This window comes from Diceros bicornis, chromosome 2, assembly GCF_020826845.1.
Source record: "Diceros bicornis minor isolate mBicDic1 chromosome 2, mDicBic1.mat.cur, whole genome shotgun sequence".
Classification (NCBI taxonomy): Eukaryota; Metazoa; Chordata; class Mammalia; order Perissodactyla; family Rhinocerotidae; genus Diceros; species Diceros bicornis.
The window spans coordinates 53,681,099-53,700,369 of NC_080741.1; the positions used below are offsets into that span (position 1 = coordinate 53,681,099).

General features: G+C 46.6%; 1 protein-coding gene across 3 annotated transcripts in view; it reads right to left on the minus strand.

Annotated features, from left to right (window-relative positions):
- Window positions 1-14,080, minus strand: part of RFT1 (RFT1 homolog) — a 34,466-nt gene extending 20,386 nt beyond the window's left edge. Inside the window, exons 1-6 of one of the 3 annotated variants that reach the window (XM_058561112.1) lie at window positions 13,978-14,080; window positions 10,292-10,377; window positions 8,451-8,567; window positions 6,866-7,055; window positions 5,954-6,055; window positions 2,045-2,182 (exon numbers count right to left, since the gene is read on the minus strand). In XM_058561112.1, the coding sequence (XP_058417095.1) occupies window positions 2,045-2,182; window positions 5,954-6,055; window positions 6,866-7,055; window positions 8,451-8,567; window positions 10,292-10,377; window positions 13,978-14,040 (696 nt within the window). In that variant the 5' untranslated portion in view covers window positions 14,041-14,080. Of the gene's footprint in view, window positions 1-2,044; window positions 2,183-5,953; window positions 6,056-6,865; window positions 7,056-8,450; window positions 8,568-9,865; window positions 9,948-10,291; window positions 10,378-13,273; window positions 13,741-13,977 lie in introns of those variants that run through there. The other 2 variants (XM_058561103.1, XM_058561121.1) reach the window with 2 other exon arrangements.
- Between the last annotated feature and the right edge of the window lie 5,191 nt (window positions 14,081-19,271).

Below are 19,271 nucleotides of genomic sequence, written 5' to 3' on the forward strand. Positions count from 1 at the left end.
GGGACAGATTCCCAGATTCAACTGCTGAGCTCTCACACCAGTGCCATCAGTGTTTGCCTTGTGAAGATGTTCCAGTGGCACTGCTCCTGCTCTCAGGGTAGCAGCTGTCACTTACGGACACCGACCTGTGCCAGGCCACAGTGTTAGGCACCTTACATGCCCTGTCTCATCTGACGCTCACAACCACGTTAGGAGGCAGGTACTCTTAGTATCCCCATTAGACAGATAAGGAAACTGAAGCTCGGAGTTCTGAGCCCATCACAAGGTTAAGTATACACTTGACAGACTCTCTTCTTCACCCTCTCTCTCCATGCCTGTATTAACAGTCCAAATGCTCCTTTCCAAAACACTGGGGTGCAGGGATGGCTCAGTATAAAAAGCTGGCCAGGCTTGGTACAGGTTGGGACTCAGGGCAGGGAGATTTTTCTGCACTCTAAGACCCACTCTGTGGCCAGGTGGCAGAAGCTCCAAGCAAGAGAAGTGATCTTGAATCCTACTCCTCTAAGCCAGCAGATGAGGCACCATGGTATCCAAAAATTGACATGTTGATGTAGGTTAAAGGTAAGATCTAGCCGATCGGAATGGAGAACTCTTCGCTAACAAATGAGAACATATCTGGCTTTGTTACATAATATCTGGTTTTTCTTGAAAAGTTGTATAATAGGATTCCGTAAGTTCTGGGACTTAAGTCCCAAATATTTCACTACTGTTTCAAGTAATCACAAAAGAGGAATAAGAGGAAGTCCAGAAAAAGCCTTACCTCAACTAAGTGCACCACATCCAGCAAGCAAACAAGTACGGGAAAAAGGGAAAGTGGGTCAGCACAGAAGGGAGCAGTTCACACAGCACTGGGCAGGGGCAGTGCAGTATAACATCACATGTGCAACTCCAGGCCATAGACAGCAGCACTGACCCCACAAGAGGCAGGAAATAAAAGTCAAAGGGACTGAGAATGGAAGAGTGGAGCAGAGAAAAATTATGCCTCACTCCCACACATCAGCATCTAGAATCCTCAGTGGTCTACATGGGAAAGTGAATCCCCTGAAAGACTGGCCTGACACTGGATAAAGGAACTGCGCAGGGGCCGGCCCGGTGGTGCAGTGGTTAAGTGCACGTGCTCTGCTTCAGCGGCCCGGGGTTCACAGGTTCTGATCCCGGGTGCGCACTGACGCACCGCTTGTCAAGCCATGTTGTGGCGGCGTCCCATATAAAGTAGAGGAAGATGGGCACGGATGTTAGCCCAGGGCCAGTCTTCCTCAGCAAAAAAGAGGAGGATTGGCAACAGATGTTAGTTCAGGGCTGATCTTCCTCAGCAAAAAGAGGAGGACTGGCATTGGATGTTAGGCCAGGGTTGATTTTCCTCACACACACAAAACAGGAACTGTGCAGGGGTCATCCCTGCTCTGTCAGCACTCTGGACTGTCTGTGCCAGAGGTCAATCCTGGGAAAAACCAAGAGACCCAGCAGAACAGAGAGAGGGGAGCACAGTGGTTACAGCCTGGGCTCTGGTGGGATTCAAGCCACTCCCGGCTCCTGTCCTCGCTCTGACCCTCACCTTGGGCAGGTATGTAGTCACTAAGCCTCAGTTCCTCAACCCTAAAATAGAAATAGTAAGGTCAGTCTCACCGAGTCGTTGTAAGCATTAAATAAGGCATGTAAAGCATTCGGCACAGGGCCTAGCACAGTGCTTCTCAACTGGGGGCCATTTTGCCCCCTAGGGGATACTGGGCAGTGTCTGGAGACATTTTTGGTTGCTACAACTGGAGAGTGGTAGCTACTGGCATCTAGTAGGTAAAGATCAAAAATACTGCTCAACATTCCACAATGCACAGGACAGCCCCCACAACAAAGAATTATCCAGCCTAAAATGTCAACAGTGCCAAGATTTAGAAACCATGGTTTAGCACATAGCAAGTATTCAATAAATATGAGCTATCAAATTATCTTTACTATTGTAACAATAAACAATAAAGTGGTAGTTCTTTCTCTCAGAGATAACCAGCATCTGTGATTAAAACGATAGGAGACAAAATGCATTACTTACTCTACTTCTCATAACATTGGGTAACAAATCGGTCATTCTGGAGACAGGAAGAGTTTGTTGCTTGGTTGATTCTGGAGAGCCCAGTAACTTTGTGAAATAAATAACATAGCAGAGCACCAGAACTGTAGTATAGAAAAGCTGAAGGAAGAAAATAATGGGTTTAAATTACACTGTTTCAATATAGGCATAATTAAGATATACCTGTAAATTTGACCTCAAAGGCCAATCAAGAAATAGACTGTCTTAATGAACTGCACCTTCTGTTGAGCAATGCCTCCCTCTGGAAAACAGCACTACTCACTAAGACCCAGCTCCACTGCAGGTTCTCTGGGGAAAGTATTCCAAACACTTTACCCAACTGGGAGAACAGAAGTTCTTCCGGCCGGGAAAACCTAATTTCCATGCGAGACATCCACTAGTGTAACTGCCACAGTAAAGTCAGACATGTTCTCAAAAGATTCATACGTGGCCAAAGGAATGGCTCTCCTGCCAGGACAACATGCTGTGAGGATTCATGTGTCCTGGCTGTGCTAATATCCAGGGACTTGCCGTCATCTAGGGCTGGGGATTTTCCATAAACCCTGGAAACCTGTGACATTATGATTAAAAAGCAGAACTGAGCTGCTGGCTCTCTCCTCTGTTCCAGGGCATGGGCAGGGTAAGAGCTACTACAGGATGGGGGAGGGAAGATGGGGTGATAAGAAGGCCCACCCTCCCTCCGCCCATCTGGGACAAAATGGCAGCCTGGGGTTTTGTTTGCAGATTGAGGAGGAGTATCCAAAGAGTCCCTTTTCACAAGCTCCCTTCTACCCTCTTTACCCCCTGAGAACAGCAGCGCACACTAGCTCAAGGAGGAATGAGACCTCCAGGCCCTGCTTTTAGTCCAGAAACACCAAGGCTGCCCCTGTAGCAAAGGCACAGAGCAAGGAGAAAGAGGAGTCTTGGTTTAGGCTCCTCAGCTCTCCACCCCACCTATGCCGGAGGACAGAGCCTGCCATCCACCACCACTCTTCTTCTTTAAGGCTACAAACCCTCTAAGACAAGCAGCACTGCTGGGTGCCACGCCACTTGATGCCAAAGGTTCTCTGTGACAAGTACCTTTTCCAGCTCCCTTCCCAGCCTCCCTCCATCTTCCCACTGACCAGAGCCTGGGAAATAGTAACAACCTATGGGTAGTCTTCATGCAGCACATCCTAACTACACGATCCTTCTCCCTTTTTTTATTAGGGAAAAATTCACATAACTTAACATTGACCGTTTTAACCATTTTAAAGCATACAATTCAGTGGCTTTCAGTACATTCACAATGTTGTACAACCACCACCACTATCTAATTCCAGAATATTTCCATCATTCCAAAAGGAAATTCTGTACCCATTAGCAGTCACTCGCCATTCCCCCATCCCCTGGCAACCATTAACCTGTTTTCTGTCTCTATGGACATGCCTATTCTGGACATTACATATTAATGGAATCATACAATAGGTGGCCTTTTGTGTCTGGCTTCTTACACTTAGTATAATGTTTTCAACGTTCATCATGTTGTGGTATATATCAGTATTTCATTTTTATGGCTGAATAATATTCTATTGTACAGATAGACTACATTTTGTTTATGTAGTCATCAGTTGATGGACATTTAGGTTGTTTCCACCTTTTGGCTATTGTGAATAGGGCTGCTATGAACATCCATGTACAAGCTATTTCAACATCTGTTTTCAATTCTTTTGTGTATATACCAAGTAGTAAAATTGCTGGCTCATATGCCAGTCCTACATTTAACTTTTTGATGAACTGCCAAACTGTTTTCCACAGCGGCTGCACCATTTTACCTACCAGCAACGTATGAGGGTTCCAATTCCTCCACATCTTCACCAACACTTGTTATTTTCTGGGGTTTTGTTTTGTTTTGTTTTTTTGCTGAAGAAGATGCCCTGAGCTAATATCTGTTGCCAATCCTCTTCTTCTTTTTTTTTTTTTGCTTGAGGAAGATTAGCCCTGAACTAACATCTGTGCCAATCTTCCTCTATTTTTTTTTTGTATGTGGGACACTGCCACAGCATGGCTGGAGAGTGGAGTAGGTCCGCGCCAGGGATCCAAACCCAGGAACTGGGGCTGCGGAAGCAGAATGCGCAGAACTTTAACCACTCGGCCATGGGGCTGGGCCCCTATTCTGTTTTTTTATGATACCCATCTTAACGGGTATGAGGTAGTATCTCGTTGTGGTTTTAATTTACATTTCCCTAATGACTAATGATGTTGAGCATCTTTTCATGTGCTAATTGGCCATTTATTTGCATATCTTCTTTGGAGAACTGTCTATTCAAATCCTTTACCCACTTTTGGGTGCTTTGTCTTTTTGTTGTTGAGTTGTAAGAATTCTTTATATATTCTAGAGTGACCCTTTTACTTGACATATGATGCCATGGGGTGAAGGGCCGTTTAAGGAGGAACCTGGAGACAAGTTGGACAAGGGGGAATCCCAGAGCCCCGGGAGGGGCTTGCCTGCTGAGATGAGGTGCTGCTGGCTCTCAGACCTCTCACACAGACACTGACAGAGAATGTACTGGAGAAGAGCTCTCAGAAGCCTTTTTTTTTTTTTTAATTTTTATTTATTTATTTTTTTTCCCCCAAAGCCCCAGTAGATAGTTGTATGTCATAGCTGCACATCCTTCTAGTTGCTGTATGTGGGACATGGCATCAGCATGGCTGGAGAAGCAGTGTGTCGGTGTGCGCCCGGGATCCGAACCCGGGCCGCCAGCAGCAGAGAGTGCGCACTTAACGGCTAAGCCACAGGGCCGGCCCCTCTCAGAAGTCTTATGATAAGGAAGCAAATAAACTCAGAATTGGTCTTGCTGACCTACGACCTATGATGTATCCTGGGTGGGAGGTATGACGATCAGAAAGTCATAATGCAAGTGCCTTTCCCAAGAAGAGTCAACCAATAACTGGGCGTCTTCAGGGCCCTCCTGTCCTATTAGGGAGAGTGCATCAAAAACAATGATGAATGCTGGGAACTGTACTTCAAATCTAATAAAATGTGGCAAAAACAATCACAAATAACTTCTCTAAAATATGTAACTGTTTGCAAACTGCTTTTAGGAGGCAATTCTCATTCTTATTCTATTAATTTTAAATCCGGCTCTTCTGTGTTTCACAAAAATATTTATAGTTTTTTGCCTAGGACATGGTAAAGATTTTCACATAAGTCATTACTAAGAATTTTAACTTATCTTCCTATACATTAAGAAAAGTTATAAACTGCTGTGTACTATAAGATGTCCTGATAACTATCTGATCTTAGGTTTCATTTTTAAAATTAGCACTTGTACTCTAGTTATATTTTTATTAGAACTAGAAATATGAACTAGAACTAGAAAATGATAAGATGTATATGAAGCCAAAACTGCTAAAACTGAAAATGTGCCTGTGATGACTTGATTCACACCCTCTGAACTATGTGAGATTTCAATCTAAGTTTAAAACAGGCTTGGCAGTTTCCTCCTATTCTGAAAACAACTGACTGAAATCCAGGGAAAATAACACACATGTAATTTGATTCCCACCCCACCCCCTTACTGCCTTTTTTTCTCCTCCATAAGGCAGTCAAACAATCAAAGATCAGTTTGATAAGGTCTTGCCAACAGAATGTCTCAAGTTTTTGTTTGGCAATGAGGCCTAGTGTGCGGCCCTCACCGGGTCCCTGGGGACACCAGTGGTGTCGGTGCGTGGAGTAGGATGGACACGGCAGCCACAGGAGAAGTAGTGTGAAGACCGTCTGTCTAGAGCTTCCAGCCTTCCTGACAAGCATGAGTACTGCAAATGTAAACCACATAGTAACGGGAACAAGAAGAAAAAACCAGATGGAGAAAGAGAGATTATACAAAAGTTAAAAGCCATAACTCTCACCTGGGCCAAAGAGAAAATGTGCAGTCCCCAGTGAGGCAACCATAGCACGAGACAAGCTGTCAGGACACTCTTGAGGATTACCGACAGGCTCTCAGCAATCACCTGCAAACATGTGATAAAGGGGGCACTTTACAAATATTATGAAAAACTAAGGATGTAAAGGAATGACAACTAGAAAATCTGGGAGAGTGGTTACCCTGGCAGTGGGGGTGGGGCGTATGGACGTAGTATGGGTAATGCTCTGCTTGGGTTGGGTGGTAGGTTCATGGAGCATCCATATATTATCATGCTTTAAGATTTACAAAATTGTTATATATATTCTTTTGTACATATCAAATTATATATTTTAAAAGATGAAGAGAAAAGTTAATATTAATATACAACTAAAAATAGAATCATTAGAAAAATCTGAAAAATCTTCACAGTACTATTAAGTTCTTATTTAAACTAATAACTTCCCTATTAGCAAATCTCCTTTTTTTTTTTTATAATTTTATTTATTTATTTATTTTCCCCCCAAAGCCCCAGTAGATAGTTGTATGTCATAGTTGCACATCCTTCTCGTTGCTGTATGTGGGACGTGGCCTCAGCATGGCTGGAGAAGTGGTGCGTCAGTGCGCACCCGGGATCTGAACCCGGGCTGCCAGCATCGGCGTGCAAGCACTTAACCGCTAAGCCACGGGGTTGGCCCCAGCAAATCTCCTTTTCATTAACAGTATAGCAGAGGTAAACTTTAGCCTAGCCCATCTGCCAAATTTCAAGTGAATGAACTACACTAATCATGTTACCTTTTTCCAAATATCTTTTTAGACACAAATGTGAAAAAACCATTCTTTCCTACAAAATATTTTTAAAAAACCACTCTTTCCCTTTTTCTTCACATTTCCCATTCAGAGCAGAAGGCACACTGACCTTGAGCTTGACAAACATATGTGCTTGTGCCAAGACCCAGAAGGGTTCTCCTAGAAGTTCCACCACGACCGAGAGAGCAAACACTACCACTCCAGTTCCATAGTGCGGAATGACATTAGGATCAGGCACTTCAAGCAACTGTAACCAGATCCAGCCCAGGAACAAGGACCAAAACACACCCAGGGGGACTCTAGAAAAGGGAAAAAATGTTTTTTAATATGCTAAATATAAAAATAAATATAAAACTATATTAAAATAGTAACACTGAACAGAAAAGAAATAGAGTTACAATCATAAAAATAGCTACCATTTATTAAGGCACTTACCACGGGCACTGTGATTCACCCCCTTTATCTCACTGACACCTCACAACGATCCTGCCATTATCCCGATTTAAATGATGAAGAAACTAAGGCTGACAGGCACTGGGTAATTTGGCCAAGGTCATGAACAGAGTCAAGGGCAGAAGCAGGACCCAATTCTGATCTAACACCAAAGCCTGCATTCCTATCCCTGTGCTACACTGACTCGATAAGCAAAATTCCCAGAAAGTGCGTGTCTGTTGTTTGCACTTAGAATGACTGAAAGACAGCTGGTTCTTGCACCCATGTAACCAACAGTCCAGTGCACAGTATCCCTTCACATGTGTACCACAGAGCACTTAAACATGACTGGGTAGTTACACAGTCATTCCTCTAGTAAAATGAACCCATACCAGCCCTTATGACCGTCATTTCCATGAGGCAAAAGGAGGAGTTATGCAAAGGCAGCACTGGGAAACAATCACAACCACCAGCCCTCCCTGCAGGGATCTAACCACAGAAAAGCCATTACAATTCTCAGCCGAGGTACTTGGTCTTCAAGAATATTCTAAAAGACTCAAACTGAAATCAACATAACAAAACTGAAGAAAGATATAATGAAACCCCTAAAAAGCTTTCAAAAAATACTAAGACTGGGGCCAGCCCAGTGGCATAGCGGTTAAGTTCGTGTGCTCCACTGTGGTGGTGTGGGGTTTGCAGGATCCCGGGCATGGACTGATGCACCACTTGTCAAGCCATGCTGTGGTGGCGTCCCATATAAAGTAGAGGAAGAAGGGCACACATGTTAGCCCAGAGCCAATCTTCCTCAGCAAAAAGAGGAGGATTGGCAATGGATGTTAGCTCAGGGCTAATCTTCCTCACACACACACAAAAATACTAAGACTAAGTGGTTGTTAAAAGCTTAGAAAATACTACAGGGGGAAAAGATTAGGAATGAAAAAGATGGCACAGGCCCAGTCGGGCCCAGAGTGGGGATCAGGAACAGCAGAAACAACCTCCAAAGGGTAGAGATAGGGCCAGAAACCTGGCCTAGAAACCCCCACTTGGAGCCTCCTCCCGGTTCCTGGCCATCCAGAGAGAAAACAGCCAAGAAGTTCCTTCTGCACAGACGCTCTCCCCTTCCTGTCCCACACCAAATCCCCAGAAACCCACTGAGAAACCAAACCTGGAGACAATTCAACTTTAGGCAAGTGTTGCTGTTAACTCATAACTCTTATTACACTTGCCTTCCTGAAACTGTCTGCTGCCAAAGCACAACTCACGTTAGCCACAGGAGGTTGAGGGTCTGGCGCCAGTCTCGCTGGGTGCCCCCACTCAGACATGCTCTACGGAAGGCCTCTCTGGCCAGGAAGACGGTGGTCGAGTAAAGCAGTGTTAGCCTGTAAAGGAAAAGCAGAAATCAATAAGGTCCTTAGTTTTTTCATAGAGAGAATTTCTGAGATTTTGCCAGCAACGGGGAGGAGAAAAAGTCTTGGTCATAAATCACACTTGGTGATGTGGAGGGCAGCTGAGTTCTTACAGGACCTCTCACTGGTCTGATCTACTCGAACAACAGAGTTAGGAACCAAACAAGGGACACCTGAGTGTGTGCCTACAGACAGATCATTATGCCCAGGATAGAAACTGCCGGAGTGGCCCCCAAAGCCTGCAGTCTTCGTGGCTATAGGCAGAGGTGTGGCTCTGACCATAAGGAGGAGAAAAGGAACAGATATAACCCCACACAGCAAAGGGACCTCTTGGTCACCCTGAGACTGGTGACCCAGTGGCCCTTGTGAGAGAAGCTGAGGCTCTACTGTGTGAAGGCTCTGGCCAAAAGAATCTCAGGACAGGCAATAAGGCTGGCAGCAATTCCAGAGGCTGCTGCAACCCAGGCCAGCAAGGCTGGTGTGCGTACCTCTTAGGTGGGCAGCACCTAGGTGGACCCTCCTGCACCTCAGCGAGGAGTAGCTGAGGTTTCCCTTCCTCACCAGGCCATGGCAATTGAAGCCAGTGTGGGGACGGCCCAAGGCTGAAGTTGTCCAAGGATCATCCTGCTACCCAGTGCTTCTGTCTAACATTGCCGAAGAGGCGACTGAACCATAAGTTAATCAGGGGGCAGGCCAGACAAGGGCTGTCAAAGCAGGGACCTGCCAATCCGGGGGAGAGCAGCTGGGGAGAAGCCCAACTGCTTTAAAGTCTGAGCACCTATGAAGATTTGGCCCTCTTCCTCCCTGCTTTTAAAACAGTACTTCTCAAAGTATGGTCCCTACTTCAAAATCATCTGAGGAGCTTGTCAAAATGCAGATTCCTGGGCCCCTCAGCAGTGCAAAGCTCCCCAGCTGATTCCTCTGCCCATCCAAGTTTGAGAATCTTCACTAAGCTCCGAGAACAGAGCCAAGAGCATGTTTGGTGGGTAAGAGATGTGAAATGCTGTCTGGGACATACTGTCTTGTTTATCAGGACATGAAGACACACCTGAGAAGCTGAGCTATTCTGAGCACTGCCATCATTTCATATACTTTTGTGTCATTAGTGAATACAGAATATGTGTGGGCATCCTTGAACAGAAAGGAGGAGAGTAGAAGAAAAAACTGAGTCTAAAAGACAAAGCAAGTCAGCTTTCTAAGAGTCTCTAAGGAACTAACAATAAGGACTCAAGCTCTCATCCCAGCTCCCATTTTCCAATTATAAAACTCACTGAGCAGGGAAGGAAGGTGGCTGTTCCAGCCCTGCAATTATGCAGCACATCCTCACGAACTGCAGGATTCCTGCTTCCTTTGCTGTCAGCAGGATGAGAACACAGGATTATACCCGAGACAGGGTTTGCAATGAATTACTCCCACTCCTCTCCTGGGTTCTAAGAGCACGCAAACGGGAACAGCTGGTAGAGAAATGTGCGTTTGGAGGCTGCTAATGGAAAACACTCCATGGGTCCGTTACAAGCAACATCACCCGCTCATTCCTCTACCCCAGCATGCTCCTCCTCAGCCCACTGCTACAACACTCTGCTTCTGGTAAAGGTCTATGCTTCTAAAATCCAAGGGTGACACACAGGCACACAGTTTGGAGAAAACCTGATGAGGGATGTGAGTTGTGGACAATGAAAGGATACATCCCTTCTTACCTTACATTCACTATGCCAACAATTTCCTTTGACAGGAAGCGAAGAATAAATGCATTCAAGACAAAGGTGATCAATCGAAACAACACCTACAGAAAAAGAAGAAAAATATATAAGAATAAATTATGTGGGGGATGTTTACTTTGCTGAAATTAAAACAATGTGGCTGCTCTTCCTAATGTAATGACAAACAGCAGCTTTGCTGTGGAGATCCTCTCTAAAACACTCAAGCTGTCTGCATTTATTCTGAAATTTCATTCCTTGGGTCTCTTGGCACCCCTGTGCAGTGGCCAAAGAACTCAGGAAGGCACTCGAAGTCTCCCTGACTCATTGATGAGAAGACGGAGGCCCCAAGAGACTCAGTGAATTTCTTCGGGTCTAAAGTCAGGCACTCCAGGAGGCAGAAAGAGAATTCTAGTTAGTGCTTCACATTGCCCCTCCCTCCAGCCTGTTTAGAAATAGCACACGCTTCGCAAGTGGGAGCCTGCAGGGTATAGCAGAGTCACTAGGAATAATCAAAGGATCTAGTAATCTAGATCTCTGCCTAGTAATAAATATCTGGGAATACCGATAATGACACTTAATCTCTTTGAACTTCAGTTTTTTTTTTGTGGTGAGGAAGATCAGCCCCGAGGTAACATCTGATGCCAATCTTCCTCTTTTTTTTTTTTTTTGCTGAGGAAGGTCGGCCCTGAGCTGCCATCTGTGCCCATCTTCCTCCACTTTATATAGGATGCCGCCACAGCATGGCTTGACAAGCGGTGCGTCGGTGAGCGCCTGTGATCTGAACCTGCGAACCCTGGGCTGCCGAAGCGGAGTATGCGCACTTAACCGCTTGTGACACCAGGCCAGCCCCCGTCTCTTTGAACTTCAGTTTTCTCAATTAGGAAACAGAAAAGGCTGTATTTACTGAATATGTGCCACTTTCCCGAGAGGAGCTGAAACACCTTCTAAATGATAACTGCAGTAATAAGATAATATAAAATAGGGGAGAAAGGGAAAGAAGCCAACTATTGCCATTTGAAAGGGATACATCCTGAGACTTGCAAACTGTCAATTCAAGAAAACCACCTGAGCAAAGAATTCTTCCCCTGAGACAGAGACAAGAGGTTACAATTAAATGAGGTTGTTAAATGGGGATGCTGGCTGGGTTGCAAGCCTCATTCCCCCTCTGCATCCTGGCAGTACCTCAAGGGTAACTCAAGCGCATTCCAGAGCAAATGACAAATCATTTCTATGTCAAGCTCTCTCAGAGTTACTCATGATCAGCTGCAATCTGAAATATTCAATCAAAATGCCAATGGATTACTATGGTCTAAAAATCTCCAGGGAAAGGTATGACCAAAAAGGGAGAGTGCAGTTTAACACTGTCCCTGAAGTGTCACAGAGCAACAAGGTCTCCAAAGCCAAGACACAATCTTAGCCTTTATGGAGTCAAAGGTGACCTTTTGAGTCTGATGAAAGCTCTGTAGCTCTCCTTAGAAACATGCAGGTACATACTTATATACATACACATCAAATTCTATACTCAATTTTAGAAGTTGCAAGCCAATTCATGGAGCCCTTAATGGAAAAAGCACTCAGCTGACAATCTCAACTCATCACTTAGCTGTTAAACCCATCATCTTCTAATTCTTCTAAGCCTCAATTTCCACCTTTCTCAAATGAGGCTACCTATCTCATAGGGTTGATAAACGAGATCATAGAGATGAAATCATTTTTGAAAAATACATACGAATGAAAGGCATTAATACTTTCACTATGGCCAGCTCAGAGTTAAGACAGAGAATTAGCTCTCAAATTCTTGCAGAATACAATGTAATTGAATAGCTACCTCAAGTGTTTGCATTATAATTTGAGAAAGCATAAAAGACCAAATTAAAACACTCAAGAAACCTAGATTACGGCTATTTTAAAAAAACCACATACACACAGTTATGTTAGCTTTAAAGCCCAAATTATCATTGTCTAAAAAACTTAGTATCTCAGGCTATCTCCTTATCTCCTGATTGGTTTGAATAAAGGTTTGAGTTAATGAAGCTCTGAGGTTGCTCATGCTACTGAGTACTGGCTCCACATAGTGGCCCTTATTAGCAACAGTCTTCATTTAACTTTGTAAAGGACTTTATAGTTTAAAAAAAGCTCTTGCACAACTGTCGGTTATTTGACCTTTAAAAGCACCCGGGTAAATACACAGGAAGCACGTGTGACTCAGAGCAAAGTGATTTGCCCAATGTCACACAGCAAGCAAATGACCCAGCTTGACCTTATACGAGCAGGTCACCCAACTCCTAGCCTAGGGTGTTTTCTGCTAAGACATGTTTTCTTTTTATGAAGCCAATCTGGATGGTAAGGTATCATCAAAAGTCGAACGATCAGCATTGTGCATAAAGCACTGAACTGTTACTTATGTTGTGAGACAGAAAAAAAAAAAACTAGGTAAACTTAGGGTTCACCAAATTTAGGGTTAGGTGAATAGCTAATGTTTATTAAGCATATGTCTTATGCAAGGCAATCTTCTACATCCTTTACGTAGATTATCTCTCTTCATCCCTACAATGACCATTTAAAAAATCTTTATTACATAATAAAAATAGCTAACATTTAAGTACTTATAACGAGCCAGGCACTTAACAGGCATTTCATCTAATCTCCCTAATGACTCTATGAGGTTGCATTATTGTTCTCATTTAAGATGAGGAAATTGATGCTTGGAAAAAAAAGTTAAGTGAATTTCACAAAGGCAGGCATCTGGCAAGAGACAAGGCCCAAACTTGAGCCAAAGTACACCTGGTTCTTTCTCCTAATCTCCAAGTGAAATGCTGCCTCTCTAAAATAAGGGGGAGGGTGGATTCAGGATTCTTGTAAGAGTTCAATGGCTCAAGATGAGACATAGAGAAACCCAGCCACTTGACTTAGAATGATTAGCTCCTAGAGCTAAAACCATCTTTAGATACCATTTGGACCAGCTGGCATACAACATACCTGAAAGATGACGACTATTAAGGCAAGAAGAGGAAGTGACTTGTCCAAGGTTATATAGTCAGAAGATGCAGCCAACATTTACTAAGTGCATAGTAAGAGCCAGGTACTGTGTTAAGTGCAATTATCTGAATGACCCCAGTCAAGCCTCATAGCTACCTTAAGAACTAGGTACTATTATTATCCCCATTTTCCCGATGAGGAGCTGAGCTTAGCAGGTGAAGTCGTTTGTTCTGGGTCATGCAGCAAGCACACGGTAGAACCAGGATTTCAATCCAGGCCTGCCTAGCCCAGGTCCCAGTTCTTAGATATGCCATATTGTCTCTCTGAACTCAATGGCAGTCAGCGAGTTTGAAGAAGGTGTTTGAGGGTCCGGGGTGGGATATGAAGAAAAAGAATCCCTTGCCTTAAAAATATCAGACTCTAGAGCACCAAAGGCACCCCTGCCACATGATCTAACCCTCTCCTACTACCAACATAATGCTCAGACGGAAGGTGGCTGGTTTGCAGTCTCCCAGCCAGGCTCTGTACACAGGTCTCCAACTCCGGGGGCAGGCGCCCCCGCCCCTGCCTTCAGTCGAAGCCCGCCGTAGCGCGGTTCACGCCGGAACTGGGTCTGCGCCGGGGCGGGCTCTCAAGGGCCCCAGGGCCGCCACCCCGCCAATGACCGCTGCGGGGTGAGCTGGGGCCGGCCGGGCAGAGAGTACCTGCAGGAGCAGACCGGAGGAGGCCAGCCGGGCCGCCTGGCCCAACACCTCCTGACTGCCCATAGCTTCGGCACTTGGGCTCCGTCACAAGGAAACGCCGCCACCAGCCGGCTTCGTCGCGAGAAGATAGCGCCATGGAGCCGCTCGCTCGCTGATTGGTGGTTTTGGGACGGCGGAGGCGGGACACGAGAAGTTCGGGCCCTTTAAGTGGGCCGGCGGCGGGCACGTCAGTGTTCCTGCGCCGCATCGCCTCTCTGTTTTGTACTTGGTTGTGTGCTTTCTGTGCCTATTCCTTACCTGTCCCAAGTAAGTTATAAACTATGATCAGTTCTAAGAGACACTGTTAAGGTAGCCGAAGACCTTTCTCTGAGGCTCTCAGCCTACCAGTCAAGAAACACTAACTTCCCTGGCCTCATTAATAAGATTCTTGCCATTTGGCCTTTGCTTACAAAATCGAAGCCACAGCCCGCTGAATTAGGCTGCATAGGAATTGTCCCCAATTTACAGAGAAGGAACTGAGGACCAGAAGTTAAATACAGCATTTTCACATGAGTGGTTTTGTGTAATCCTTCCTAAAGCGCTGAGCATTGGGCCATGTTATCAGAGATGAGTAAGGTGAGACTTGGAGATGTGAAGCTTCTTGTTCAAATCTACACAACTTGTACCTGGGTGGAGCGGACCCCAGGCTCCTGATCCTAAACTTGCTGCTGTTGCCTGCATGCTACCAACTGTGAGGACAGAACAGAAGAGTGATCAGGAAGTGCTCTGTAAAATGTAAAGCGCCCAACACACGCAATCAGCTGTTTTGTCCTTGGTCTTATTATCCACTGTGCAGCCATAGGCAGCCCAATCTTTCCCAGTCTCTTTTAGGCCTTCCGTGATTTGACCCCAACCTACCTTCTCAACCACCTTACACCAGCACTGCCCTTTCCCAACACCCTCTAGGTTCTAGCCATTCGGAGCCCTTACCATTCTTCAAACAGCCCCTATCTCATTGGCCTTTGTTTCTGCAGCCCTGTCTGTCCAAAGTGCCTTCCCTGGTGGCACCCCCGCCCCGCCCCTGGTCCTCCCAGGCCCCACTGTCCTGACTTTCCTGAGTACCACAGTCAGCACCTGATATGGACTGAATGTGTCCTCAAATTCATATGTTGAAGCCCTGATCCCCAATGTGATGCTATTTGGATGTGGGACCTTTGGGAGGTAATTAGGTCCTGAGGGTGGAGCCCTCATGAATGGGGTTAGTGCCCTTATAAGAAGAGACAAGAGAGAGATGAACTCTCTCTCTGCCATGTGAGGATACAAAGCAGCCGGCTGCAAACCAGCAAGAGGGCTCTCACCGTGAACCAAATCAGCCAGCACTTTATCTTGGACTTCCCAGCCTCCAGAACTGCAAGAAATAAATTCCTGTTGTTTAAGCCACCCAGTCTATGGTATTGTGTGACAGCAGCCTGAGCAGACTAAGACAGTACCTGTAAAGTGCTTTGTAACCCTTTATAGCTTGTAGCACAGTTGGCTTTGCAGTAAAGAGACTAGACACGTATCTCTGTCTAAACAGCCCATGAGCTCCAAGAAGGCAGGAGTGAAGCCCACCTGGCTTTGCCTCCTGCAACAGTAGGAGAGAAGGTTCCTAGGACTCCCCCAAATGCCTCCTGACCTCTTACTGCTGCTACTGCTGCTGGAAACAGACTGTCGGGCTCAAGGCCTGTGTACTACCCCCCATCTCCTGCCATCTTGCCAGATTAATCAAGCTCTGTCTTATGGTGGAGGTTCAGAATGTGAGCTTTTGACTGTCAAACAGACCTGGCCCTGGATCCTCATTCTGCTGCTCACTAACTGGGTGACCTCAGTGTGCTCACTTATTAAATAGAAGATATTATCTGTCCTTCTGTTCTGTGAGGGTAATCATAAGGATTAAAGCAGACAAGTCTGGCCCTTAAGGAGCTTAAATTCTAGTGTAAAGGTGACTGAAGAAAATCCTAGTAAACAAATAATAAAATTTCACATAGTGATAAAGGCTATGAAAGAATGAAACCAGATAAGGGAATAGAGGCTCTTGGAGGGGGAGGGTGGGGTGCTGTTCTGGAGGGCAGAGCAGACCAGGCACCCACCTGGGAGAGGAGTGTACCTAGAGAGGAGAGCAAAGTGCTGGAAGGTCGAGCTATTTGGCCTAATGGCTGAGATGCCCAAGGCCTTGACCTGGGCAGCCTGCCCACCCTCATGGACCTTGGGCTGGCTGGTAAGGTAGGCTCCCTCTTCCTTTATCTCCAGCCAAGCAGCCTCCTCCTCTACAGCTCTTCCTTGGAGCAGAACCAGCCAAGAGCTCTTCATGTCCTCATATTCCTAACCCTGGGCATCCAGGTGGGTAGTCTGGGAGGGACAAGGGGGTCATTTCACTGGGGGCAAAAAAGCCAAAAGGGAAATACTCCAAGCTAAGTCCAGAGGGCAAAGCCTCCCAGGAGTCTAGGTACAGATGCTGCCCCTGGGCAGGGAGTCAGGGGACTTTTTCCCTCATTCTGGAAGCTAGGACTTATCAAGGAGAGACTGAGCATGCCCTTTGTGCCCAGAGCCATGCTGGAGTGGGAGAGAAGGAACCGATGAGAGCGAACGAGCACTGACCACCAACTCCATGTCAGGCACTCGCGTGAGCACTGTACATGCATGTATTAACTCTGTCATCCTCTCAACAACCCATGAGGTAGGTATTACAGATGAGGAAACTGAGGCACGGAGATGTTAAATAACTCACCCAGGGCCATTCAGCTAGCAATGGTCAAGCTGGTATTTGAACCCAGGTACTTTCTGACTCCAAATGCTTGAAGATGTTTCTGCCCTCAAAAAGCTTCTGGTCCCAAGGGAGACCTGAGAGTCCCCATATCTAAACCACAGAGAACGTATGTGGCATTGAGGGAGTGGACTCTGGGAGGCTGCAGTGGTTGAGCTGAGCCTCTCCAAAGGCCTCAATTCTGTTAGAGGTATTGGCACCACCAGGGCGTGGCACACTCTGTGGTCTTAGTGTGGAGGGCTAAGCTCAGGCTGGCAAGCTACTGCCCACTGGCTGTTTGTTGCCTGTTTTGTATGGCCTGCAAGCTAAGAATAGTTTTTACATTTTTAAATGGGTGGGGGAAAAAATCAAGAATATTCTGTGACACACGAGAATTCTATGAAATTCATATTTCAGGGTCCACAAATAAAGTTTTATCAGAACACAGCCAGATCCACCCATTTGTTTACATACTGTCTACAGCTTCTGTCTTGCTACAAGAGCAGAATAGTTTGGCCCAAAAAGCTGAAAATATTTACTAACTGGCCGTTTACAGAAAAGTTTGCCGACTCTGGTGAACACTATTGAGCCCCAGCGCCTGACACACAGTAGCCATTTCAATATTGAAGGAATTAATGCATAGATGAATGATGAAGGATTAGGAAAGGAAGGAAGCAAATAAGAAGGGTTCTTTCCTGGGGGTCACCTGGTTTGGGGAGCAAGTGATCACTGGAGAGCACCAGACGGCACCAGACTGTAATTGCTGGTCACTGAAGGAACTGTTTCCCCAGGCGTCTCCCCTCCCAACCCTGCCCTCTGGGTCAGGTGGCTTCTCTGCCAGGGAAAGCTGACCCAAGCCGGCTATTTTATTACAAAGCTGGAGGGAGTGCCAGGGCTCATGCCAAGCCGGTTAGGCTCCCAGGGCAGCAGGGCAGGGAGGGAGGCTGCCAGCAGGCCAGGAGGCAGAGTGGAAGCTATGGCAAGCGGGCCTTGGACCTCAGCTGGGTGGAGGCAGGAGAGCTGGGCATGGTCCCATATACCAACCACTAGGTGGCAGGGTGTCTTGGGCAAGGGCCTTGCCCTGCAAAGGCTTCCTGCTGCTCAGAAGACCTCCACAGGGCCCTTCCCCATGGGAAAACCTCAAGGCTCTGCCCCTCACTCAGAAATCCCCAGGCGTGAGAACGTGGCTGTGCTGCTAATAGTGCACATCTGTTGAGTCCACATAGGCACTATGCCGGGCACTTCACTTTCATGATCTCATTTACTCCCACAGCAGCCCCACGAGGTAGGCACCATTTATTATTCCCATTTTACAGATCAGGAAACTGAGGCTCAGCGAGGTTAAGGGACTTGCCTAAGGGCTAGTAAATGGTGGTGCCAGAATTTGCACTGGGCAATGTGGCTCTTAGACCCTTAACCAGGACTAAACTGGAATGTTTATTGTTAATGCCGATTCCCTGGCTCCACCTCAGCAGTTCTGATTCAGGAAGGTTGTGTGGGCCTAGGACTCTGCGTTAACCTGCACCCTGGGTGCTTCTGATACAGTGGACCAGGCTCTAAGAAGCACTGCCTGAGGGCAGATCTTCAAGCACCTTGGAAAATCTGCCTCCTTCGGTGGGCTGGAAGCGTCTGTTTAAAGCAGACAAAGCAAGTCCTGAGATCTGCCCCCAGGCTTGTCCAGTCTGAAAGGGCTCTTGCTCTCAGAATTGGGCTGTGGTCAGTGGTCAGGGCAGCAGGGGCTGGAGGTGGTGCCTGTGTGCGGGCCTTGGGGAATTTTGTGCTAGGAAGGGTGTAGAGTGCAGCCTGGAGTCCCAGGGTCTGCCCATGGGTTGGGGGTGAGCAGCCACAGGCCCCAGCTTTGCCGGCTCCTCTGGGCACTGATTTGTGCAGAGATAAGAGGGTAACCTGCGATACCCGCATATCAGCATGGTTCATTTCAATGCAACCTCTATTCCAGAGCCACCACTCTGTGCTGGGCATCAGGAGGAGGCACCAGGGTGAATGAGCCATGATCACTGTCCTCTCAGAGCTCAGGGTCCCTCTTGGAGAGACGAGAGTAACACCAGGCAGGCTGACGTGGAAAAATAGAGCTAGAGGGGGCAGATTTTTCTGGCTGGGGCATCAGGGAAGCTTTCCTGCAGGGGTTGTTTTTGAGCTGCACCTTGAAGGGCGAGAGGGCTAGGACATGCTGGGCCGAGAGAACAGAGGAGGGAACTTGCCGAGCCTGTTGGAGGACCCAGGAATAAGCTTTGACTGCCCTACAGTGCAGAAGCTCTCCCACCACTGGTCTGTGGCCAGCACGGAGCTGGTGGCCCTGCGAAGAGGAACAAATTCACAGATGTGGACATGCGTGTGTGAATGAATACAAATTCAGGAACGTGTGTTCACATGCACGAGAAGGCGAGTGTGCATTTGCATGTGTATGCAGGCGTATTTGCCAGAGTCTGCCTTCACATATATAAAGTCTGTGGGTGGGTGCATGTGTACATGCACATCAATGGATACATGCTTGTGAGTTTATATGTGAATATGG